Genomic DNA, 25,646 nt, shown 5'->3' on the forward strand with positions numbered 1-25,646 from the left:
GCTTCTCGGTAGTTATAATTGGAGCATCAGTAGCAACAGCTGGCGTCTTGGTTGTTACAACTGGATCATCAGTAGCAATGGTTGGCGTAATGGTTGTTACAACTGGAGCATCAGTAGCAACAGCTGGCTTCATGGTTGTTACAACTGGAGCATCAGTAGCAACAGCTGGCTTCATGGTTGTTACAACTGGAGCATCAGTAGCAACAGCTGGCTTCTCGGTAGTTATAATTGGAGCATCAGTAGCAACAGCTGCCTTCTTGGTTGTTACAACTGGAGCATCAGTAGCAATGGCTGGCGTAATGGTTGTTACAACTGGAGCATCAGTAGCAACAGCTGGCTTCATGGTTGTTACAACTGGAGCATCAGTAGCAACAGCTGGCTTCTTGGTTGTTACAACTGGAGCATCAGTAGCAACAGCTGGCTTCTCTGTTGTTACAACTGGAGCATCAGTAGCAACAACAGGCTTCTCTGTTGTTACAACTGGAGCATCAGTAGCAACAGCTGGCTTCATGGTTGTTACAACTGGAGCATCAGTAGCAACAGCTGGCTTCTTTGTTGTTGCAATTGGAGCATCAGTAGCAACAGCTGGCTTCTCGGTAGTTAAAATTGGAGCATCAGTAGCAACAGCTGGCGTCTTGGTTGTTACAACTGGAGCATCAGTAGCAATGGCTGGCTTCATGGTTGTTACAACTGGAGCATCAGTAGCAACAGCTGGCTTAATGGTTGTTACAACTGGAGCATCAGTAGCAACAGCTGGCTTCTCGGTAGTTATAACTGGAGCATCAGTAGCAACAGCTGGCTTCTTGGTTGTTACAACTGGAGCATCAGTAGCAACAGCTGGCTTCTCTGTTGTTACAACTGGAGCATCAGTAACAACAGCTGGCTTCATGGTTGTTACAACTGGAGCATCAGTAGCAACAGCTGGCTTAATTGTTGTTACAACTGGAGCATCAGTAGCAACAGCTGGCTTCTCGGTAGTTATAACTGGAGCATCAGTAGCAACAGCTGGCTTCTTGGTTGTTACAACTGGAGCATCAGTAGCAACAGCTGGCTTCTCTGTTGTTACAACTGGAGCATCAGTAGCAACAACAGGCTTCTCTGTTGTTACAACTGGAGCATCGGTAGTAACAGCTAGCTTCTTGGTTGTTACAACTGGAGCATCAGTAGCAACAGCTGGCATCTTGGTTGTTAAAACTGGAGCATCAGTAGAAATGGCTGGCTTCATGGTTGTTACAACTGGAGCATCAGTAGCAACAGCTGGCTTCTCGGTAGTTATAATTGGAGCATCAGTAGCAACAGCTGGCTTCTCGGTAGTTATAATTGTAGCATCAGTAGCAACAGCTGGCTTCATGGTTGTTACAATTGGAGCATCAGTAGCAACAGCTGGCTTCTTGGTTGTTACAACTGGAGCATCAGTAGCAATGGCTGGCTTCATGGTTGTTACAACTGGAGCATCAGTAGCAACAGCTGGCTTCATGGTTGTTACAATTAGAGCATCAGTAGCAACAGCTGGCTTCTCGGTAGTTATAATTGGAGCATCAGTAGCAATGGCTGGCTTCATGGTTGTTACAAGTGGAGCATCAGTAGCAACAGCTGGCTTCTCTGTTGTTAAAATAGGAGCCTCAGTAGCAACACCTGGCTTCTTGGTTGCTACAACTGGAGCATCAGTAGCAATGGCTGGCTTCATGGTTGTTATAACAGGAGCATAAGTAACAATAGCTGGTTGCATGGTTGAAACAACTGGAGCATCAGTAGCAACTGCTGGCTTCTTGGTTGTTACAACTGGAGCATCAGTAGCAACAGCTGGCTTCTCTGTTGTTACAACTGGAGCATCAGTAGCAACAGCTGGCTTCTCGGTAGTTATAACTGGAGCATCAGTAGCAACAGCTGGCTTCTTGGTTGTTACAACTGGAGCATCAGTAGCAACATCTGGCTTCTCTGTTGTTACAACTGGCGCATCAGTAGCAACAACAGGCTTCTCTGTTGTTACAATTGGAGCATCGGTAGCAACAGCTGGCTTCTTGGTTGTTATAACTGGAGCATCAGTAGCCACAGCTGGCTTTTCTGTTGTTACAATTGGAGCATCAGTAGGAACAGCTGGCTTCTTGGTTGTTACAACTGGAGCATCAGTAGCAATGGCTGGCTTCATGGTTGTTACAACTGGAGCATCAGTAGCAACAGCTGGCGTCATGGTTGTTACAATTGGAGCATCAGTAGCAACAGCTGGCTTCATGGTTATTACAACTGGAGCATCAGTAGCAACAGCTGGCTTCTCTGTTGTTAGAATAGGAGCATCAGTAGCAATGGCTGGCTTCATGGTTGTTACAACTGGAGCATCAGTAGCAACAGCTGGCTTCATGGTTGTTACAACTGGAGCATCAGTTGCAACAGCTGGCTTCTTGGTAGTTATAATTGGAGCATCAGTAGCAACAGCTGGCTTCTCGGTAGTTATAATTGGAGCATCAGTAGCAACAGCAGCCTTCTTGGTTGTTACAACTGGAGCATCAGTAGCAACAGCTGGCTTCATGGTTGTTACAACTGGAGCATCAGTAGCAACAGCTGGCTTCTCGGTTGTTACAACTGGAGCATCAGTAGCAACAGCTGGCTTCTCGGTAGTTATAACTGGAGCATCAGTAGCAACAGCTGGCTTCTTGGTTGTTACAACTGGAGCATCAGTAGCAACATCTGGCTTCTCTGTTGTTACAACTGGCGCATCAGTAGCAACAACAGGCTTCTCTGTTGTTACAATTGGAGCATCGGTAGCAACAGCTGGCTTCTTGGTTGTTATAACTGGAGCATCAGTAGCCACAGCTGGCTTTTCTGTTGTTACAATTGGAGCATCAGTAGGAACAGCTGGCTTCTTGGTTGTTACAACTGGAGCATCAGTAGCAATGGCTGGCTTCATGGTTGTTACAACTGGAGCATCAGTAGCAACAGCTGGCTTCATGGTTGTTACAACTGGAGCATCAGTAGCAACAGCTGGCTTCATGGTTGTTACAACTGGAGCATCAGTAGCAACAGCTGGCTTCTCTGTTGTTAGAATAGGAGCATCAGTAGCAATAGCTGGCTTCATGGTTGTTACAACTGGAGCATCAGTAGCAACAGCTGGCTTCATGGTTGTTACAACTGGAGCATCAGTAGCAACAGCTGGCTTCATGGTTGTTACAACTGGAGCATCAGTAGCAACAGCTGGCTTCTTTGTTGTTACAATTGGAGCATCAGTAGCAACAGCTGGCTTCTCGGTAGTTAAAATTGGAGCATCAGTAGCAACAGCTGGCTTCATGGTTGTTACAACTGGAGCATCAGTAGCAACAGCTGGCTTCTCTGTTGTTACAATAGGAGCATCAGTAGCAATAGCTGGCTTCAAGGTTGTTACAACTGGAGCATCAGTAGCAACAGCTGGCTTCATGGTTGTTACAACTGGAGCATTAGTAGCAACAGCTGGCTTCATGGTTGTTACAATAGGAGCATCAGTAGCAATAGCTGGCTTCATGGTTGTTACAACTGGAGCATCAGTAGCAACAGCTGGCTTCATGGTTGTTACAACTGGAGCATCAGTAGCAACAGCTGGCTTCATGGTTGTTACAATAGGAGCATCAGTAGCAATAGCTGGCTTCATGGTTGTTACAACTGGAGCATCAGTAGCAACAGCTGGCTTCATGGTTGTTACAACTGGAGCATCAGTAGCAACAGCTGGCTTCATGGTTGTTACAGCTGGAGCATCAGTAGCAACAGCTGGCTTCTCGGTAGTTATAATTGGAGCATCAGTAGCAACAGCTGGCTTCTCGGTAGTTATAATTGGAGCATCAGTAGCAACAGCTGCCTTCTTGGTTGTTACAACTGGAGCATCAGTAGCAATGGCTGGCTTAATGGTTGTTACAACTGGAGCATCAGTAGCAACAGCTGGCTTCATGGTTGTTACAACTGGAGCATCAGTAGCAACAGCTGGCTTCATGGTTGTTACAACTGGAGCATCAGTAGCAACAGCTTCCTTCTCTGTTGTTACAACTGGAGCATCAGTAGCAACAGCTGGCTTCATGGTTGTTACAACTGGAGCATCAGTAGCAACAGCTGGCTTCTCGGTAGTTATAATTGGAGCATCAGTAGCAACAGCTGCCTTCTTGGTTGTTACAACTGGAGCATCAGTAGCAATGGTTGGCGTAATGGTTGTTACAACTGGAGCATCAGTAGCAACAGCTGGCTTCATGGTTGTTACAACTGGAGCATCAGTAGCAACAGCTGGCTTCATGGTTGTTACAACTGGAGCATCAGTAGCAACAGCTGGCTTCTCGGTAGTTATAATTGGAGCATCAGTAGCAACAGCTGCCTTCTTGGTTGTTACAACTGGAGCATCAGTAGCAATGGCTGGCGTAATGGTTGTTACAACTGGAGCATCAGTAGCAACAGCTGGCTTCATGGTTGTTACAACTGGAGCATCAGTAGCAACAGCTGGCTTCTTGGTTGTTACAACTGGAGCATCAGTAGCAACAGCTGGCTTCTCTGTTGTTACAACTGGAGCATCAGTAGCAACAACAGGCTTCTCTGTTGTTACAACTGGAGCATCAGTAGCAACAGCTGGCTTCATGGTTGTTACAACTGGAGCATCAGTAGCAACAGCTGGCTTCTTTGTTGTTGCAAATGGAGCATCAGTAGCAACAGCTGGCTTCTCGGTAGTTAAAATTGGAGCATCAGTAGCAACAGCTGGCGTCTTGGTTGTTACAACTGGAGCATCAGTAGCAATGGCTGGCTTCATGGTTGTTACAACTGGAGCATCAGTAGCAACAGCTGGCTTAATGGTTGTTACAACTGGAGCATCAGTAGCAACAGCTGGCTTCTCGGTAGTTATAACTGGAGCATCAGTAGCAACAGCTGGCTTCTTGGTTGTTACAACTGGAGCATCAGTAGCAACAGCTGGCTTCTCTGTTGTTACAACTGGAGCATCAGTAACAACAGCTGGCTTCATGGTTGTTACAACTGGAGCATCAGTAGCAACAGCTGGCTTAATTGTTGTTACAACTGGAGCATCAGTAGCAACAGCTGGCCTCTCGGTAGTTATAACTGGAGCATCAGTAGCAACAGCTGGCTTCTTGGTTGTTACAACTGGAGCATCAGTAGCAACAGCTGGCTTCTCTGTTGTTACAACTGGAGCATCAGTAGCAACAACAGGCTTCTCTGTTGTTACAACTGGAGCATCGGTAGTAACAGCTAACTTCTTGGTTGTTACAACTGGAGCATCAGTAGCAACAGCTGGCATCTTGGTTGTTAAAACTGGAGCATCAGTAGAAATGGCTGGCTTCATGGTTGTTACAACTGGAGCATCAGTAGCAACAGCTGGCTTCTCGGTAGTTATAATTGGAGCATCAGTAGCAACAGCTGGCTTCTCGGTAGTTATAATTGTAGCATCAGTAGCAACAGCTGGCTTCATGGTTGTTACAATTGGAGCATCAGTAGCAACAGCTGGCTTCTTGGTTGTTACAACTGGAGCATCAGTAGCAATGGCTGGCTTCATGGTTGTTACAACTGGAGCATCAGTAGCAACAGCTGGCTTCATGGTTGTTACAATTAGAGCATCAGTAGCAACAGCTGGCTTCTCGGTAGTTATAATTGGAGCATCAGTAGCAATGGCTGGCTTCATGGTTGTTACAAGTGGAGCATCAGTAGCAACAGCTGGCTTCTCTGTTGTTAAAATAGGAGCCTCAGTAGCAACACCTGGCTTCTTGGTTGCTACAACTGGAGCATCAGTAGCAATGGCTGGCTTCATGGTTGTTATAACAGGAGCATAAGTAACAATAGCTGGTTGCATGGTTGAAACAACTGGAGCATCAGTAGCAACTGCTGGCTTCTTGGTTGTTACAACTGGAGCATCAGTAGCAACAGCTGGCTTCTCTGTTGTTACAACTGGAGCATCAGTAGCAACAGCTGGCTTCTCTGTTGTTACAACTGGAGCATCAGTAGCAACAGCTGGCTTCATGGTTGTTACAACTGAAGCATCAGTAGCAACAGCTGGCTTAATTGTTGTTACAACTGGAGCATCAGTAGCAACAGCTGGCTTCTCAGTAGTTATAACTGGAGCATCAGTAGCAACAGCAGGCTTCTTGGTTGTTACAACTGGAGCATCAGTAGCAACAGCTGGCTTCTCTGTTGTTACAACTGGAGCATCAGTAGCAATGGCTGGTTTCTCGGTAGTTAAAACTGGAGCATCAGTAGCAACAGCTGCCTTCTTCGTTGTTACAACTGGAGCATCAGTAGCAATGGCTGGCGTCATGGTTGTTACAACTGGAGCATCAGTAGCAACAGCTGGCTTCATGGTTGTTACAATTGCAGCATCAGTAGCAACAGCTGGCTTCTCGGTAGTTTTAATTGGAGCATCAGTAGCAACAGCTGGCTTCTTAGTTATTACAACTGGAGCATCAGTAGCAATGGCTGGCTTCATGGTTGTTAAAACTGGAGCATCAGTAGCAACAGCTGGCTTCATGGTTGTTACAACTGGAGCATCAGTTGCAACAGCTGGCTTCTTGGTAGTTATAATTGGAGCATCAGTAGCAACAGCTGGCTTCTCGGTAGTTATAATTGGAGCATCAGTAGCAACAGCAGCCTTCTTGGTTGTTACAACTGGAGCATCAGTAGCAACAGCTGGCTTCATGGTTGTTACAACTGGAGCATCAGTAGCAACAGCTGGCTTCTCGGTTGTTACAACTGGAGCATCAGTAGCAACAGCTGGCTTCAAGGTTGTTACAAGTGGAGCATCAGTAGCAACAGCTGGCTTAATGGTTGTTACAACTGGAGCATCAGTAGCAACAGCTGGCTTCTCGGTAGTTATAACTGGAGCATCAGTAGCAACAGCTGGCTTCTTGGTTGTTACAACTGGAGCATCAGTAGCAACATCTGGCTTCTCTGTTGTTACAACTGGCGCATCAGTAGCAACAAAAGGCTTCTCTGTTGTTACACTTGGAGCATCGGTAGCAACAGCTGGCTTCTTGGTTGTTATAACTGGAGCATCAGTAGCCACAGCTGGCTTTTCTGTTGTTACAATTGGAGCATCAGTAGGAACAGCTGGCTTCTTGGTTGTTACAATTGGAGCATCAGTAGGAACAGCTGGCTTCTTGGTTGTTACAACTGGAGCATCAGTAGCAATGGCTGGCTTCATGGTTGTTACAACTGGAGCATCAGTAGCAACAGCTGGCTTCATGGTTGTTACAACTGGAGCATCAGTAGCAACAGCTGGCTTCTCAGTAGTTATAACTGGAGCATCAGTAGCAACAGCAGGCTTCTTGGTTGTTACAACTGGAGCATCAGTAGCAACAGCTGGCTTCTCTGTTGTTACAACTGGAGCATCAGTAGCAATGGCTGGTTTCTCGGTAGTTAAAACTGGAGCATCAGTAGCAACAGCTGCCTTCTTCGTTGTTACAACTGGAGCATCAGTAGCAATGGCTGGCGTCATGGTTGTTACAACTGGAGCATCAGTAGCAACAGCTGGCTTCATGGTTGTTACAATTGCAGCATCAGTAGCAACAGCTGGCTTCTCGGTAGTTTTAATTGGAGCATCAGTAGCAACAGCTGGCTTCTTAGTTATTACAACTGGAGCATCAGTAGCAATGGCTGGCTTCATGGTTGTTAAAACTGGAGCATCAGTAGCAACAGCTGGCTTCATGGTTGTTACAACTGGAGCATCAGTTGCAACAGCTGGCTTCTTGGTAGTTATAATTGGAGCATCAGTAGCAACAGCTGGCTTCTCGGTAGTTATAATTGGAGCATCAGTAGCAACAGCAGCCTTCTTGGTTGTTACAACTGGAGCATCAGTAGCAACAGCTGGCTTCATGGTTGTTACAACTGGAGCATCAGTAGCAACAGCTGGCTTCTCGGTTGTTACAACTGGAGCATCAGTAGCAACAGCTGGCTTCAAGGTTGTTACAAGTGGAGCATCAGTAGCAACAGCTGGCTTAATGGTTGTTACAACTGGAGCATCAGTAGCAACAGCTGGCTTCTCGGTAGTTATAACTGGAGCATCAGTAGCAACAGCTGGCTTCTTGGTTGTTACAACTGGAGCATCAGTAGCAACATCTGGCTTCTCTGTTGTTACAACTGGCGCATCAGTAGCAACAAAAGGCTTCTCTGTTGTTACACTTGGAGCATCGGTAGCAACAGCTGGCTTCTTGGTTGTTATAACTGGAGCATCAGTAGCCACAGCTGGCTTTTCTGTTGTTACAATTGGAGCATCAGTAGGAACAGCTGGCTTCTTGGTTGTTACAACTGGAGCATCAGTAGCAATGGCTGGCTTCATGGTTGTTACAACTGGAGCATCAGTAGCAACAGCTGGCTTCATGGTTGTTACAACTGGAGCATCAGTAGCAACAGCTGGCTTCATGGTTGTTACAACTGGAGCATCAGTAGCAACAGCTGGCTTCTCTGTTGTTAGAATAGGAGCATCAGTAGCAATAGCTGGCTTCATGGTTGTTACAACTGGAGCATCAGTAGCAACAGCTGGCTTCATGGTTGTTACAACTGGAGCATCAGTAGCAACAGCTGGCTTCATGGTTGTTACAACTGGAGCATCAGTAGCAACAGCTGGCTTCTTTGTTGTTACAATTGGAGCATCAGTAGCAACAGCTGGCTTCTCGGTAGTTAAAATTGGAGCATCAGTAGCAACAGCTGGCTTCATGGTTGTTACAACTGGAGCATCAGTAGCAACAGCTGGCTTCTCTGTTGTTACAATAGGAGCATCAGTAGCAATAGCTGGCTTCATGGTTGTTACAACTGGAGCATCAGTAGCAACAGCTGGCTTCATGGTTGTTACAACTGGAGCATTAGTAGCAACAGCTGGCTTCATGGTTGTTACAACTGGAGCATCAGTAGCAACAGCTGGCTTCATGGTTGTTACAACTGGAGCATCAGTAGCAACAGCTGGCTTCATGGTTGTTACAGCTGGAGCATCAGTAGCAACAGCTGGCTTCTCGGTAGTTATAATTGGAGCATCAGTAGCAACAGCTGGCTTCTCGGTAGTTATAATTGGAGCATCAGTAGCAACAGCTGCCTTCTTGGTTGTTACAACTGGAGCATCAGTAGCAATGGCTGGCTTAATGGTTGTTACAACTGGAGCATCAGTAGCAACAGCTGGCTTCATGGTTGTTACAACTGGAGCATCAGTAGCAACAGCTGGCTTCATGGTTGTTACAACTGGAGCATCAGTAGCAACAGCTTCCTTCTCTGTTGTTACAACTGGAGCATCAGTAGCAACAGCTGGCTTCATGGTTGTTACAACTGGAGCATCAGTAGCAACAGCTGGCTTCTCGGTAGTTATAATTGGAGCATCAGTAGCAACAGCTGCCTTCTTGGTTGTTACAACTGGAGCATCAGTAGCAATGGTTGGCGTAATGGTTGTTACAACTGGAGCATCAGTAGCAACAGCTGGCTTCATGGTTGTTACAACTGGAGCATCAGTAGCAACAGCTGGCTTCATGGTTGTTACAACTGGAGCATCAGTAGCAACAGCTGGCTTCTCGGTAGTTATAATTGGAGCATCAGTAGCAACAGCTGCCTTCTTGGTTGTTACAACTGGAGCATAAGTAGCAATGGCTGGCGTAATGGTTGTTACAACTGGAGCATCAGTAGCAACAGCTGGCTTCATGGTTGTTACAACTGGAGCATCAGTAGCAACAGCTGGCTTCTTGGTTGTTACAACTGGAACATCAGTAGCAACAGCTGGCTTCTCTGTTGTTACAACTGGAGCATCAGTAGCAACAACAGGCTTCTCTGTTGTTACAACTGGAGCATCAGTAGCAACAGCTGGCTTCATGGTTGTTACAACTGGAGCATCAGTAGCAACAGCTGGCTTCTTTGTTGTTACAATTGGAGCATCAGTAGCAACAGCTGGCTTCTCGGTAGTTAAAATTGGAGCATCAGTAGCAACAGCTGGCGTCTTGGTTGTTACAACTGGAGCATCAGTAGCAATGGCTGGCGTAATGGTTGTTACAACTGGAGCATCAGTAGCAACAGCTGGCTTAATGGTTGTTACAACTGGAGCATCAGTAGCAACAGCTGGCTTCTCGGTAGTTATAACTGGAGCATCAGTAGCAACAGCTGGCTTCTTGGTTGTTACAACTGGAGCATCAGTAGCAACAGCTGGCTTCTCTGTTGTTACAACTGGAGCATCAGTAACAACAGCTGGCTTCATGGTTGTTACAACTGGAGCATCAGGAGCAACAGCTGGCTTAATTGTTGTTACAACTGGAGCATCAGTAGCAACAGCTGGCTTCTCGGTAGTTATAACTGGAGCATCAGTAGCAGCAGCTGGCTTCTTGGTTGTTACAACTGGAGCATCAGTAGCAACAGCTGCCTTCTCTGTTGTTACAACTGGAGCATCAGTAGCAACAACAGGCTTCTCTGTTGTTACAACTGGAGCATCGGTAGCAACAGCTAGCTTCTTGGTTGTTACAACTGGAGCATCAGTAGCAACAGCTGGCATCTTGGTTGTTAAAACTGGAGCATCAGTAGAAATGGCTGGCTTCATGGTTGTTACAACTGGAGCATCAGTAGCAACAGCTGGCTGCATGGTTGTTACAACTGCAGCATCAGTAGCAACAGCTGGCTTCTCGGTAGTTATAATTGGAGCATCAGTAGCAACAGCTGGCTTCTCGGTAGTTATAATTGTAGCATCAGTAGCAACAGCTGGCTTCATGGTTGTTACAATTGGAGCATCAGTAGCAACAGCTGGCTTCTTGGTTGTTACAACTGGAGCATCAGTAGCAATGGCTGGCTTCATGGTTGTTACAACTGGAGCATCAGTAGCAACAGCTGGCTTCATGGTTGTTACAACTGGAGCATCAGTAGCAACAGCTGGCTTCATGGTTGTTACAGCTGGAGCATCAGTAGCAACAGCTGGCTTCTCGATAGTTATAATTGGAGCATCAGTAGCAACAGCTGGCTTCTCGGTAGTTATAATTGGAGCATCAGTAGCAACAGCTGCCTTCTTGGTTGTTACAACTGGAGCATCAGTAGCAATGGCTGGCTTAATGGTTGTTACAACTGGAGCATCAGTAGCAACAGCTGGCTTCATGGTTGTTACAACTGGAGCATCAGTAGCAACAGCTGGCTTCATGGTTGTTACAACTGGAGCATCAGTAGCAACAGCTTCCTTCTCTGTTGTTACAACTGGAGCATCAGTAGCAACAGCTGGCTTCATGGTTGTTACAACTGGAGCATCAGTAGCAACAGCTGGCTTCTCGGTAGTTATAATTGGAGCATCAGTAGCAACAGCTGCCTTCTTGGTTGTTACAACTGGAGCATCAGTAGCAATGGTTGGCGTAATGGTTGTTACAACTGGAGCATCAGTAGCAACAGCTGGCTTCATGGTTGTTACAACTGGAGCATCAGTAGCAACAGCTGGCTTCATGGTTGTTACAACTGGAGCATCAGTAGCAACAGCTGGCTTCTCGGTAGTTATAATTGGAGCATCAGTAGCAACAGCTGCCTTCTTGGTTGTTACAACTGGAGCATCAGTAGCAATGGCTGGCGTAATGGTTGTTACAACTGGAGCATCAGTAGCAACAGCTGGCTTCATGGTTGTTACAACTGGAGCATCAGTAGCAACAGCTGGCTTCTTGGTTGTTACAACTGGAGCATCAGTAGCAACAGCTGGCTTCTCGGTAGTTATAATTGGAGCATCAGTAGCAACAGCTGCCTTCTTGGTTGTTACAACTGGAGCATCAGTAGCAATGGCTGGCGTAATGGTTGTTACAACTGGAGCATCAGTAGCAACAGCTGGCTTCATGGTTGTTACAACTGGAGCATCAGTAGCAACAGCTGGCTTCTTGGTTGTTACAACTGGAGCATCAGTAGCAACAGCTGGCTTCTCTGTTGTTACAACTGGAGCATCAGTAGCAACAACAGGCTTCTCTGTTGTTACAACTGGAGCATCAGTAGCAACAGCTGGCTTCATGGTTGTTACAACTGGAGCATCAGTAGCAACAGCTGGCTTCTTTGTTGTTGCAATTGGAGCATCAGTAGCAACAGCTGGCTTCTCGGTAGTTAAAATTGGAGCATCAGTAGCAACAGCTGGCGTCTTGGTTGTTACAACTGGAGCATCAGTAGCAATGGCTGGCTTCATGGTTGTTACAACTGGAGCATCAGTAGCAACAGCTGGCTTCTCGGTAGTTATAACTGGAGCATCAGTAGCAACAGCTGGCTTCTTGGTTGTTACAACTGGAGCATCAGTAGCAACAGCTGGCTTCTCTGTTGTTACAACTGGAGCATCAGTAACAACAGCTGGCTTTATGGTTGTTACAACTGGAGCATCAGTAGCAACAGCTGGCTTAATTGTTGTTACAACTGGAGCATCAGTAGCAACAGCTGGCTTCTCGGTAGTTATAACTGCAGCATCAGTAGCAACAGCTGGCTTCTTGGTTGTTACAACTGGAGCATCAGTAGCAACAGCTGGCTTCTCTGTTGTTACAACTGGAGCATCAGTAGCAACAACAGGCTTCTCTGTTGTTACAACTGGAGCATCGGTAGTAACAGCTAGCTTCTTGGTTGTTACAACTGGAGCATCAGTAGCAACAGCTGGCATCTTGGTTGTTAAAACTGGAGCATCAGTAGAAATGGCTGGCTTCATGGTTGTTACAACTGGAGCATCAGTAGCAACAGCTGGCTTCTCGGTAGTTATAATTGGAGCATCAGTAGCAACAGCTGGCTTCTCGGTAGTTATAATTGTAGCATCAGTAGCAACAGCTGGCTTCATGGTTGTTACAATTGGAGCATCAGTAGCAACAGCTGGCTTCTTGGTTGTTACAACTGGAGCATCAGTAGCAATGGCTGGCTTCATGGTTGTTACAACTGGAGCATCAGTAGCAACAGCTGGCTTCATGGTTGTTACAATTAGAGCATCAGTAGCAACAGCTGGCTTCTCGGTAGTTATAATTGGAGCATCAGTAGCAATGGCTGGCTTCATGGTTGTTACAAGTGGAGCATCAGTAGCAACAGCTGGCTTCTCTGTTGTTAAAATAGGAGCCTCAGTAGCAACACCTGGCTTCTTGGTTGCTACAACTGGAGCATCAGTAGCAATGGCTGGCTTCATGGTTGTTATAACAGGAGCATAAGTAACAATAGCTGGTTGCATGGTTGAAACAACTGGAGCATCAGTAGCAACTGCTGGCTTCTTGGTTGTTACAACTGGAGCATCAGTAGCAACAGCTGGCTTCTCTGTTGTTACAACTGGAGCATCAGTAGCAACAGCTGGCTTCTCTGTTGTTACAACTGGAGCATCAGTAGCAACAGCTGGCTTCATGGTTGTTACAACTGAAGCATCAGTAGCAACAGCTGGCTTAATTGTTGTTACAACTGGAGCATCAGTAGCAACAGCTGGCTTCTCAGTAGTTATAACTGGAGCATCAGTAGCAACAGCAGGCTTCTTGGTTGTTACAACTGGAGCATCAGTAGCAACAGCTGGCTTCTCTGTTGTTACAACTGGAGCATCAGTAGCAATGGCTGGCTTCTCGGTAGTTAAAACTGGAGCATCAGTAGCAACAGCTGCCTTCTTCGTTGTTACAACTGGAGCATCAGTAGCAATGGCTGGCGTCATGGTTGTTACAACTGGAGCATCAGTAGCAACAGCTGGCTTCTTAGTTATTACAACTGGAGCATCAGTAGCAATGGCTGGCTTCATGGTTGTTACAACTGGAGCATCAGTAGCAACAGCTGGCTTCATGGTTGTTACAACTGGAGCATCAGTTGCAACAGCTGGCTTCTTGGTAGTTATAATTGGAGCATCAGTAGCAACAGCTGGCTTCTCGGTAGTTATAATTGGAGCATCAGTAGCAACAGCAGCCTTCTTGGTTGTTACAACTGGAGCATCAGTAGCAACAGCTGGCTTCATGGTTGTTACAACTGGAGCATCAGTAGCAACAGCTGGCTTCTCGGTTGTTACAACTGGAGCATCAGTAGCAACAGCTGGCTTCAAGGTTGTTACAAGTGGAGCATCAGTAGCAACAGCTGGCTTAATGGTTGTTACAACTGGAGCATCAGTAGCAACAGCTGGCTTCTCGGTAGTTATAACTGGAGCATCAGTAGCAACAGCTGGCTTCTTGGTTGTTACAACTGGAGCATCAGTAGCAACATCTGGCTTCTCTGTTGTTACAACTGGCGCATCAGTAGCAACAACAGGCTTCTCTGTTGTTACAATTGGAGCATCGGTAGCAACAGCTGGCTTCTTGGTTGTTATAACTGGAGCATCAGTAGCCACAGCTGGCTTTTCTGTTGTTACAATTGGAGCATCAGTAGGAACAGCTGGCTTCTTGGTTGTTACAACTGGAGCATCAGTAGCAATGGCTGGCTTCATGGTTGTTACAACTGGAGCATCAGTAGCAACAGCTGGCTTCATGGTTGTTACAACTGGAGCATCAGTAGCAACAGCTGGCTTCATGGTTGTTACAACTGGAGCATCAGTAGCAACAGCTGGCTTCTCTGTTGTTAGAATAGGAGCATCAGTAGCAATAGCTGGCTTCATGGTTGTTACAACTGGAGCATCAGTAGCAACAGCTGGCTTCATGGTTGTTACAACTGGAGCATCAGTAGCAACAGCTGGCTTCATGGTTGTTACAACTGGAGCATCAGTAGCAACAGCTGGCTTCTTTGTTGTTACAATTGGAGCATCAGTAGCAACAGCTGGCTTCTCGGTAGTTAAAATTGGAGCATCAGTAGCAACAGCTGGCTTCATGGTTGTTACAACTGGAGCATCAGTAGCAACAGCTTGCTTCTCTGTTGTTACAATAGGAGCATCAGTAGCAATAGCTGGCTTCATGGTTGTTACAACTGGAGCATCAGTAGCAACAGCTGGCTTCATGGTTGTTACAACTGGAGCATTAGTAGCAACAGCTGGCTTCATGGTTGTTACAATAGGAGCATCAGTAGCAATAGCTGGCTTCATGGTTGTTACAACTGGAGCATCAGTAGCAACAGCTGGCTTCATGGTTGTTACAACTGGAGCATCAGTAGCAACAGCTGGCTTCATGGTTGTTACAGCTGGAGCATCAGTAGCAACAGCTGGCTTCTCGGTAGTTATAATTGGAGCATCAGTAGCAACAGCTGCCTTCTTGGTTGTTACAACTGGAGCATCAGTAGCAATGGCTGGCTTAATGGTTGTTACAACTGGAGCATCAGTAGCAACAGCTGGCTTCATGGTTGTTACAACTGGAGCATCAGTAGCAACAGCTGGCTTCATGGTTGTTACAACTGGAGCATCAGTAGCAACAGCTTCCTTCTCTGTTGTTACAACTGGAGCATCAGTAGCAACAGCTGGCTTCATGGTTGTTACAACTGGAGCATCAGTAGCAACAGCTGGCTTCTCGGTAGTTATAATTGGAGCATCAGTAGCAACAGCTGCCTTCTTGGTTGTTACAACTGGAGCATCAGTAGCAATGGTTGGCGTAATGGTTGTTACAACTGGAGCATCAGTAGCAACAGCTGGCTTCATGGTTGTTACAACTGGAGCATCAGTAGCAACAGCTGGCTTCATGGTTGTTACAACTGGAGCATCAGTAGCAACAGCTGGCTTCTCGGTAGTTATAATTGGAGCATCAGTAGCAACAGCTGCCTTCTTGGTTGTTACAACTGGAGCATCAGTAGCAATGGCTGGCGTAATGGTTGTTACAACTGGAGCATCAGTAGCAACAGCTGGCTTCATGGTTGTTACAACTGGAGCATCAGTAGCAACAGCTGGCTTCTTGGTTGTTACAACTGGAACATCAGTAGCAACAGCTGGCTTCTCTGTTGTTACAACTGGAGCATCAGTAGCAACAACAGGCTTCTCTGTTGTTACAAGTGGAGCATCAGTAGCAACAGCTGGCTTCATGGTTGTTACAACTGGAGCATCAGTAGCAACAGCTGGCTTCTTTGTTGTTACAATTGGAGCATCAGTAGCAACAGCTGGCTTCTCGGTAGTTAAAATTGGAGCATCAGTAGCAACAGCTGGCGTCTTGGTTGTTACAACTGGAGCATCAGTAGCAATGGCTGGCGTAATGGTTGTTACAACTGGAGCATCAGTAGCAACAGCTGGCTTAATGGTTGTTACAACTGGAGCATCAGTAGCAACAGCTGGCTTCTCGGTAGTTATAACTGGAGCATCAGTAGCAACAGCTGGCTTCTTGGTTGTTACAACTGGAGCATCAGTAGCAACAGCTGGCTTCTCTGTTGTTACAACTGGAGCATCAGTAACAACAGCTGGCTTCATGGTTGTTACAACTGGAGCATCAGTAGCAACAGCTGGCTTAATTGTTGTTACAACTGGAGCATCAGTAGCAACAGCTGGCTTCTCGGTAGTTATAACTGGAGCATCAGTAGCAACAGCTGGCTTCTTGGTTGTTACAACTGGAGCATCAGTAGCAACAGCTGCCTTCTCTGTTGTTACAACTGGAGCATCAGTAGCAACAACAGGCTTCTCTGTTGTTACAACTGGAGCATCGGTAGCAACAGCTAGCTTCTTGGTTGTTACAACTGGAGCATCAGTAGCAACAGCTGGCATCTTGGTTGTTAAAACTGGAGCATCAGTAGAAATGGCTGGCTTCATGGTTGTTACAACTGGAGCATCAGTAGCAACAGCTGGCTGCATGGTTGTTACAACTGCAGCATCAGTAGCAACAGCTGGCTTCTCGGTAGTTATAATTGGAGCATCAGTAGCAACAGCTGGCTTCTCGGTAGTTATAATTGTAGCATCAGTAGCAACAGCTGGCTTCATGGTTGTTACAATTGGAGCATCAGTAGCAACAGCTGGCTTCTTGGTTGTTACAACTGGAGCATCAGTAGCAATGGCTGGCTTCATGGTTGTTACAACTGGAGCATCAGTAGCAACAGCTGGCTTCATGGTTGTTACAATTGGAGCATCAGTAGCAACAGCTGGCTTCTCGGTAGTTATAATTGAAGCATCAGTAGCAATGGCTGGCTTCATGGTTGTTACAAGTGGAGCATCAGTAGCAACAGCTGGCTTCTCTGTTGTTAAAATAGGAGCCTCAGTAGCAACACCTGGCTTCTTGGTTGCTACAACTGGAGCATCAGTAGCAATGGCTGGCTTCATGGTTGTTATAACAGGAGCATCAGTAACAATAGCTGGTTGCATGGTTGAAACAACTGGAGCATCAGTAACTTCAGATGACTCTGTCTTTATTTTCAAATCCTGTGGTAAGTCAGTTGGTGCTGTCAGCTTCTCTGTTTGTGAGAAGGGATCAATTGTTGAAACAATTGTAATAGGTGTCTCAGTAGATACATCTGGAGCATCAGTATCAACAGCTAGCTTCATGGTTGTTACAACTGGAGCATCAGTAGCAACAGCTGGCTTCTTGGTTGTTAAAACTGGAGTGTCAGTAGAAATGGCTGGCTTCATGGTTGTTACAACTGGAGCATCAGTAGCAACAGCTGGCTTCATGGTTGTTACAACTGGAGCATCAGTAGCAACAGCTGGCTTCTCGGTAGTTATAATTGGAGCATCAGTAGCAACAGCTGGCTTTTCGGTAGTTATAATTGGAGCATCAGTAGCAACAGCTGGCCGCATGGTTGTTACAATTGGAGCATCAGTAGCAACAGCTGGCTTCTTGGTTGTTACAACTGGAGCAGCTGGCTTCATGGTTGTTACAACTGGAGCATCAGTAGCAACAGCTGGCTTCATGGTTGTTACAACTGGAGCATCAGTAGCAACAGCTGGCTTCATGGTTGTTACAACTGGAGCATCAGTAGCAACAGCTGGCTTCTCGGTAGTTATAATTGGAGCATCAGTAGCAACAGCTGGCTTAATGGTTGTTACAAGTGGACCATCAGTAGCAACAGCTGGCTTCATGGTTGTTACAATTGGAGCATCAGTAGCAACAGCTGGCTTCCTGGTTGTTACAACTGGAGCATCAGTAGCAATGCCTGGCTTCATGGTTGTTACAACTGGAGCATCAGTAGCAACAGCTGGCTTCATGGTTGTTACAAATGGAGCATCAGTAGCAACAGCTGGCTTCTTGGTAGTTATAATTGGAGCATCAGTAGCAACAGCTGGCTTCTTGGTTGTTACAACTGGAGCATCAGTAGCAACAGATGGCTTCATGGTTGTTACAAGTGGAGCATCAGTAGCAACAGCTGGCTTAATGGTTGTTACAACTGCAGCATCAGTAGCAACAGCTGGCTTCTCGGTAGTTATAGTTGGAGCATCAGTAGCAACAGCTGGCTTCATGGTTGTTACAACTGGAGCATCGGTAGCAACAGCTGGCTTCTCTGTTGTTACAGCTGGAGCATCAGTAGCAACAACTGGCTTCTCTGTTGTTACAATTGGAGCATCAGTAGCAACAGCTGGCTTCTCGGTAGTTATAATTGGAGCATCAGTAGCAATGGCTGGCTTCATGGTTGTTACAACTGGAGCATCAGTAGCAACAGCTGGCTTTATGGTTGTTACAACTGGAGCATCAGTAGCAACAGCTGGCTTGATGGTTGTTACAACTGGAGCATCAGTAGCAACAGCTGGCTTGATGGTTGTTACAACTGGAGCATCAGTAGCAACAGCTGGCTTCTCTGTTGTTACAACTGGAGCATCAGTAGCAACAGCTGGCTTCATGGTTGTTCCAAGTGGAGCATCAGTAGCAACAGCTGGCTTAATTGTTGTTACAACTGGAGCATCAGTAGCAACAGCTGGCTTCTCAGTAGTTATAACTGGAGCATCAGTAGCAACAGCTGGCTTCTTGGTTGTTACAACTGGAGCATCAGTAGCAACAGCTGGCTTCTCTGTTGTTACAACTGGAGCATCAGTAGCAACAACTGGCTTCTCTGTTGTTACAACTGGAGCATCGGTAGCAACAGCTAGCTTCTTGGTTGTTACAACTGGAGCATCAGTAGCAACAGCTGGCTTCTTGGTTGTTAAAACTGGAGCATCAGTAGAAATGGCTGGCTTCATGGTTGTGACAACTGGAGCATCAGTAGCAACAGCTGGCTTCATGGTTGTAACAACTGGAGCATCAGTAGCAAGAGCTAGCTTCTCGGTAGTTATAATTGGAGCATCAGTAGCAACAGCTGGCTTCTCGGTAGTTATAATTGGAGCATCAGTAGCAACAGCTGGCTTCATGGTTGTTACAATTGGAGCATCAGTAGCAACAGCTGGCTTCTTGGTTGTTAGAACTGGAGCATCAGTAGCAATGGCTGGCTTCATGGTTGTTACAACTGGAGCATCAGTAGCAACGGCTGGCTTCATGGTTGTTACAACTGGAGCATCAGTAGCAACAGCTGGCTTGATGGTTGTTACAACTGGAGCATCAGTAGCAACAGCTGGCTTCTCGGTAGTTATAATTGGAGCATCAGTAGCAACAGCTGGCTTAATGGTTGTTACAATTGGAGCATCAGTAGCAACAGCTGGCTTCTCTGTTGTTACAGCTGGAGCATCAGTAGCAACAACTGGCTTCTCTGTTGTTACAATTGGAGCATCAGTAGCAACAGCTGGCTTCATGGTTGTCACAATTGGAGCATCAGTAGCAACAGCTGGCTTCTTGGTTGTTAGAACTGGAGCATCAGTAGCAATGGCTGGCTTCATGGTTGTTACAACTGGAGCATCAGTAGCAACAGCTGGCTTCATGGTTGTTACAACTGGAGCATCAGTAGCAACAGCTGGCTTAATGGTTGTTACAACTGGAGCATCAGTAGCAACAGCTGGCTTCTCGGTAGTTATAATGGGAGCATCAGTAGCAACAGCTGGGGTCTCTGTTGTTACAACTGGAGCATCAGTAGCAACAGCTGGCTTCTTGGTTGTTACAACTGGAGCATCAGTTGCAACAGCTGGCTTCATGGTTGTTACATCTGGAGCATCAGTAGCAACAGCTGGCTTCTCGGTAGTTTTAATTGGAGCATCAGTAGCAACAGCTGGCTTCTCTGTTGTTACAATTGGAGCATCAGTAGCAACAGCTGGCTTCATGGTTGTTACAACTGGAGCATCAGTAGCAACAGCTGGCTTCACGGTTGTTACAACTGGAGCATCAGTAGCAACAGCTGGCTTCATGGTTGTTACAGCTGGAGCATCAGTAGCAACAGCTGGCTTCACGGTAGTGATAATTGGAGCATCAGTAGCAACAGCTGGCTTATCGGTAGTTATAATTGGAGCATCAGTAGCAACAGCTGCCTTCTCGGTTGTTACAACTGGAGCATCAGTAGCAATGGCTGGCTTCATGGTTGTTACAGCTGGAGCATCAGTAGCAACAGCTGGCTTCATGGTTGTTACAACTGGAGCATCAGTAGCAACAGCTGGCTTCTCTGTTGTTACAAGTGGAGCATCAGTAGCAACAGCTGGCTTAATGGTTGTTACAACTGCAGCATCAGTAGCAACAGCTGGCTTCTCGGTAGTTATAATTGGAGCATCAGTAGCAACAGCTGGCTTCATGGTTGTTACAACTGGAGCATCGGTAGCAACAGCTGGCTTCTCTGTTGTTACAGCTGGAGCATCAGTAGCAACAACTGGCTTCTCTGTTGTTACAATTGGAGCATCAGTAGCAACAGCTGGCTTCTCGGTAGTTATAATTGGAGCATCAGTAGCAATGGCTGGCTTCATGGGTGTTACAACTGGAGCATCAGTAGCAACAGCTGGCTTTATGGTTGTTACAACTGGAGCATCAGTAGCAACAGCTGGCTTCTCGGTAGTTATAATTGGAGCATCAGTAGCCACAGCTGGCTCCTCGGTAGTTATAATTGGAGCATCAGTAGCAACAGCTGTCTTCTTGGTTGTTAAAATTGGAGCATCACTAGCAATGGCTGGCTTCATGGTTGTTACAACTGGAGCATCAGTAGCAACAGCTGGCTTCATGGTTGTTACAACTGGAGCATCAGTAGCAACAGTTGGCTTCATGGTTGTTACAACTGGAGCATCAGTAGCAACAGCTGGCTTCTCTGTTGTAACCACTGGAGCATCAGTAGCAACAGCTGGCTTCATGGTTGTTACAAGTGGAGCATCAGTAGCAATCACTGGCTTCTCTGTTGTTACAATTGGAGCATCAGTAGCAACAGCTGGCTTCTCGGTAGTTATAATTTGAGCATCAGTAGCAACAGCTGGCTTCTTGGTTGTTACAACTGGAGCATCAGTAGCAACAGCTGGCTTCCCTGTTGTTACAATTGGAGCATCAGTAGCAACAGCTGGCTTCTCAGTAGTTATAATTGGAGCATCAGTAGCAACAGCTGGCGTCTTGGTTGTTACAACTGGAGCATCAGTAGCAATGGCTGGCTTCTTGGTTGTTATAACTGGAGCATCAGTAGCAACAGCTGGCTTCATGGTTGTTACAACTGGAGCATCAGTAGCAACAGCTGGCTTCTTGGTTGTTACAACTGGAGCATCAGTAGCAACAGCTGGCTTCATGGTTGTTACAAGTGGAGCATCAGTAGCAACAGCTGGCTTAATGGTTGTTACAACTGCAGCATCAGTAGCAACAGCTGGCTTCTCGGTAGTTATAATGGGAGCATCAGTAGCAACAGCTGGGTTCTCTGTTGTTACAACTGGAGCATCAGTAGCAACAGCTGGCTTCTCTGTTGTTACAATTGGAGCATCAGTAGCAACAGCTGGCTTAATGGTTGTTACAACTGGAGCATCAGTAGCAACAGCTGGCTTCTTGGTTGTTACAACTGGAGCATCAGTAGCAACAGCTGGCTTCATGGTTGTTACAAGTGGAGCATCAGTAGCAACAGCTGGCTTAATGGTTGTTACAACTGGAGCATCAGTAGCAACAGCTGGCTTCTCGGTAGTTATAATGGGAGCATCAGTAGCAACAGCTGGGTTCTCTGTTGTTACAACTGGAGCATCAGTAGCAACAGCTGGCTTCTTGGTTGTTACAACTGGAGCATCAGTTGCAACAGCTGGCTTCATGGTTGTTACATCTGGAGCATCAGTAGCAACAGCTGGCTTCTCGGTAGTTTTAATTGGAGCATCAGTAGCTACAGCTGGCTTCTCGGTAGTTATAATTGGAGCATCAGTAGCAACAGCTGGCTTCTTGGTTGTTACAACTGGAGCATCAGTAGCAACAGCTGGCTTCATGGTTGTTACATCTGGAGCATCAGTAGCAACAGCTGGCTTCTCGGTAGTTATAATTGGAGCATCAGTAGCAACAGCTGGCTTCTCGGTAGTTCTAATTGGAGCATCAGTAGCAACAGCTGCCTTCTTGGTTGTTACAACTGGAGCATCAGTAGCAATGGCTGGCTTCATGGTTGTTACAGCTGGAGCATCAGTAGCAACAGCTGGCTTCATGGTTGTTACAACTGGAGCATCAGTAGCAACAGCTGGCTTCTCTGTTGTTACAATTGGAGCATCAGTAGCAACAGCTGGCTTCTCGGTTGTTACAACTGGAGCATCAGTAGCAACAGCTGGCTTCATGGTTGTTACAACTGGAGCATCAGTAGCAACAGCTGGCTTCTCTGTTGTTACAATTGGAGCATCAGTAGCAACAGCTGGCTTCTCGGTTGTTACAACTGGAGCATCAGTAGCAACAGCTGGCTTCTTGGTTGTTACAACTGGAGCATCAGTCGCAACAGCTGGCTTCTCTGTTGTTACAATTGGAGCATCAGTAGCAACAGCTGGCTTCTCGGTTGTTACAACTGGAGCATCAGTAGCAACAGCTGGCTTCTTGGTTGTTACAACTGGAGCATCAGTAGAAACAGCTGGCTTCATGGTTGTTACATCTGGAGCATCAGTAGCAACAGCTGGCTTCTCGGTAGTTATAATTGGAGCATCAGTAGCAACAGCTGGCTTCTCTGTTGTTACAACTGGAGCATCAGTAGCAACAACAGGCTTCGTTGTTGTTACAACTGGAGCATCAGTAGCAATGGCTGGCTTCATGGTTGTTACAGCTGGAGCATCAGTAGCAATAGCTGGCTTCATGGTTGTTACAACTGGAGCATCAGTAGCAACAGCTGGCTTCACTGTTGTTACAATTGGAGCATTAGTAGCAACAGCTGGCTTCTCGGTTGTTACAACTGGAGCATCAGTAGCAACAGCTGGCTTCATGGTTGTTACAACTGGAGCATCAGTAGCAACAGCTGGCTTCTCTGTTGTTACAATTGGAGCATCAGTAGCAATAGCTGGCTTCTCGGTTTTTACAACTGGAGCATCAGTAGCAACAGCTGGCTTGATGGTTGTTACAACTGGAGCATCAGTAGCAACAGCTGGCTTCTCTGTTGTTACAACTGGAGCATCAGTAGCAACAGCTGGCTTCATGGTTGTTCCAAGTGGGGCATCAGTAGCAACAGCTGGCTTAATTGTTGTTACAACTGGAGCATCAGTAGCAACAGCTGGCTTCTCAGTAGCTATAACTGGAGCATCAGTAGCAACAGCTGGCTTCTTGGTTGTTACAACTGGAGCATCAGTAGCAACAGCTGGCTTCTCTGTTGTTACAACTGGAGCATCAGTAGCAACAACTGGCTTCTCTGTTGTTACAACTGGAGCATCGGTAGCAACAGCTAGCTTCTTGGTTGTTACAACTGGAGCATCAGTAGCAACAGCTGGCTTCTTGGTTGTTAAAACTGGAGCATCAGTAGAAATGGCTGGCTTCATGGTTGTGACAACTGGAGCATCAGTAGCAACAGCTGGCTTAATGGTTGTTACAACTGGAGCATCAGTAGCAACAGCTGGCTTCTCGGTAGTTATAATGGGAGCATCAGTAGCAACAGCTGGGTTCTCTGTTGTTACAACTGGAGCATCAGTAGCAACAGCTGGCTTCTCTGTTGTTACAATTGGAGCATCAGTAACAACAGCTGGCTTCTCTGTTGTTACAATTGGAGCATCAGTAGCAACAGCTGGCTTCTCGGTTGTTACAACTGGAGCATCAGTAGCAACAGCTGGCTTCTTGGTTGTTACAACTGGAGCATCAGTAGCAACAGCTGGCTTCATGGTTGTTACATCTGGAGCATCAGTAGCAACAGCTGGCTTCTCGGTAGTTATAATTGGAGCATCAGTAGCAACAGCTGGCTTCTCTGTTGTTACAACTGGAGCATCAGTAGCAACAACAGGCTTCGTTGTTGTTACAACTGGAGCATCAGTAGCAATGGCTGGCTTCATGGTTGTTACAGCTGGAGCATCAGTAGCAACAGCTGGCTTCATGGTTGTTACAACTGGAGCATCAGTAGCAACAGCTGGCTTCACTGTTGTTACAATTGGAGCATTAGTAGCAACAGCTGGCTCCTCGGTTGTTACAACTGGAGCATCAGTAGCAACAGCTGGCTTCATGGTTGTTACAAGTGGAGCATCAGTAGCAACAGCTGGCTTCTCTGTTGTTACAATTGGAGCATCAGTAGCAACAGCTGGCTTCTCGGTTTTTACAACTGGAGCATCAGTAGCCATGGCTGGCTTCATGGTTGTTACAGCTGGAGCATCAGTAGCAACAGCTGGCTTCATGGTTGTTACAACTGGAGCATCAGTAGCAACAGCTGGCTTCACTGTTGTTACAATTGGAGCATTAGTAGCAACAGCTGGCTCCTCGGTTGTTACAACTGGAGCATCAGTAGCAACAGCTGGCTTCATGGTTGTTACAAGTGGAGCATCAGTAGCAACAGCTGGCTTCTCTGTTGTTACAATTGGAGCATCAGTAGCAACAGCTGGCTTCTCGGTTTTTACAACTGGAGCATCAGTAGCAACAGCTGGCTTGATGGTTGTTACAACTGGAGCATCAGTAGCAACAGCTGGCTTCATGGTTGTTACAAGTGGAGCATCAGTAGCAACAGCTGGCTTCTCTGTTGTTACAATTGGAGCATCAGTAGCAACAGCTGGCTTCTCGGTTTTTACAACTGGAGCATCAGTAGCAACAGCTGGCTTGATGGTTGTTACAACTGGAGCATCAGTAGCAACAGCTGGCTTCTCTGTTGTTACAACTGGAGCATCAGTAGCAACAGCTGGCTTCATGGTTGTTCCAAGTGGAGCATCAGTAGCAACAGCTGGCTTCTCAGTAGTTATAACTGGAGCATCAGTAGCAACAGCTGGCTTCTTGGTTGTTACAACTGGAGCATCAGTAGCAACAGCTGGCTTCTCTGTTGTTACAACTGGAGCATCAGTAGCAACAACTGGCTTCTCTGTTGTTACAACTGGAGCATCGGTAGCAACAGCTAGCTTCTTGTTTGTTACAACTGGAGCATCAGTAGCAACAGCTGGCTTCTTGGTTGTTAAAACTGGAGCATCAGTAGAAATGGCTGGCTTCAATGTTGTGACAACTGGAGCATCAGTAGCAACAGCTGGCTTAATGGTTGTTACAACTGGAGCATCAGTAGCAACAGCTGGCTTCTCGGTAGTTATAATTGGAGCATCAGTAGCAACAGCTGGCTTCTCGGTAGTTATAATTGTAGCATCAGTAGCAACAGCTGGCTTCATGGTTGTTACAATTGGAGCATCAGTAGCAACAGCTGGCTTCTTGGTTGTTACAACTGGAGCATCAGTAGCAATGGCTGGCTTCTTGGTTGTTACAACTGGAGCATCAGTAGCAACAGCTGGCTTCTCTGTTGTTACAACTGGAGCATCGGTAGCAACAGCTAGCTTCTTGTTTGTTACAACTGGAGCATCAGTAGCAACAGCTGGCTTCTTGGTTGTTAAAACTGGAGCATCAGTAGAAATGGCTGGCTTCAATGTTGTGACAACTGGAGCATCAGTAGCAACAGCTGGCTTAATGGTTGTTACAACTGGAGCA

At 46.5% G+C, this 25,646-nt stretch overlaps 1 protein-coding gene across 1 annotated transcript in view; it reads right to left on the reverse strand.

Annotated features, from left to right (window-relative positions):
• LOC139950038 (uncharacterized) overlaps window positions 1-25,646 on the reverse strand; it is a 55,617-nt gene that overhangs the window by 20,151 nt on the left and 9,820 nt on the right. The window contains exon 3 of the mRNA XM_071948672.1: window positions 17,008-17,275. Coding sequence (XP_071804773.1) covers window positions 17,008-17,275 — 268 coding nt within the window. The remainder of the gene's footprint in view (window positions 1-17,007; window positions 17,276-25,646) is intronic.

Source organism: Asterias amurensis, chromosome 2, assembly GCF_032118995.1.
Source record: "Asterias amurensis chromosome 2, ASM3211899v1".
In the NCBI taxonomy this organism is placed as follows: Eukaryota; Metazoa; Echinodermata; class Asteroidea; order Forcipulatida; family Asteriidae; genus Asterias; species Asterias amurensis.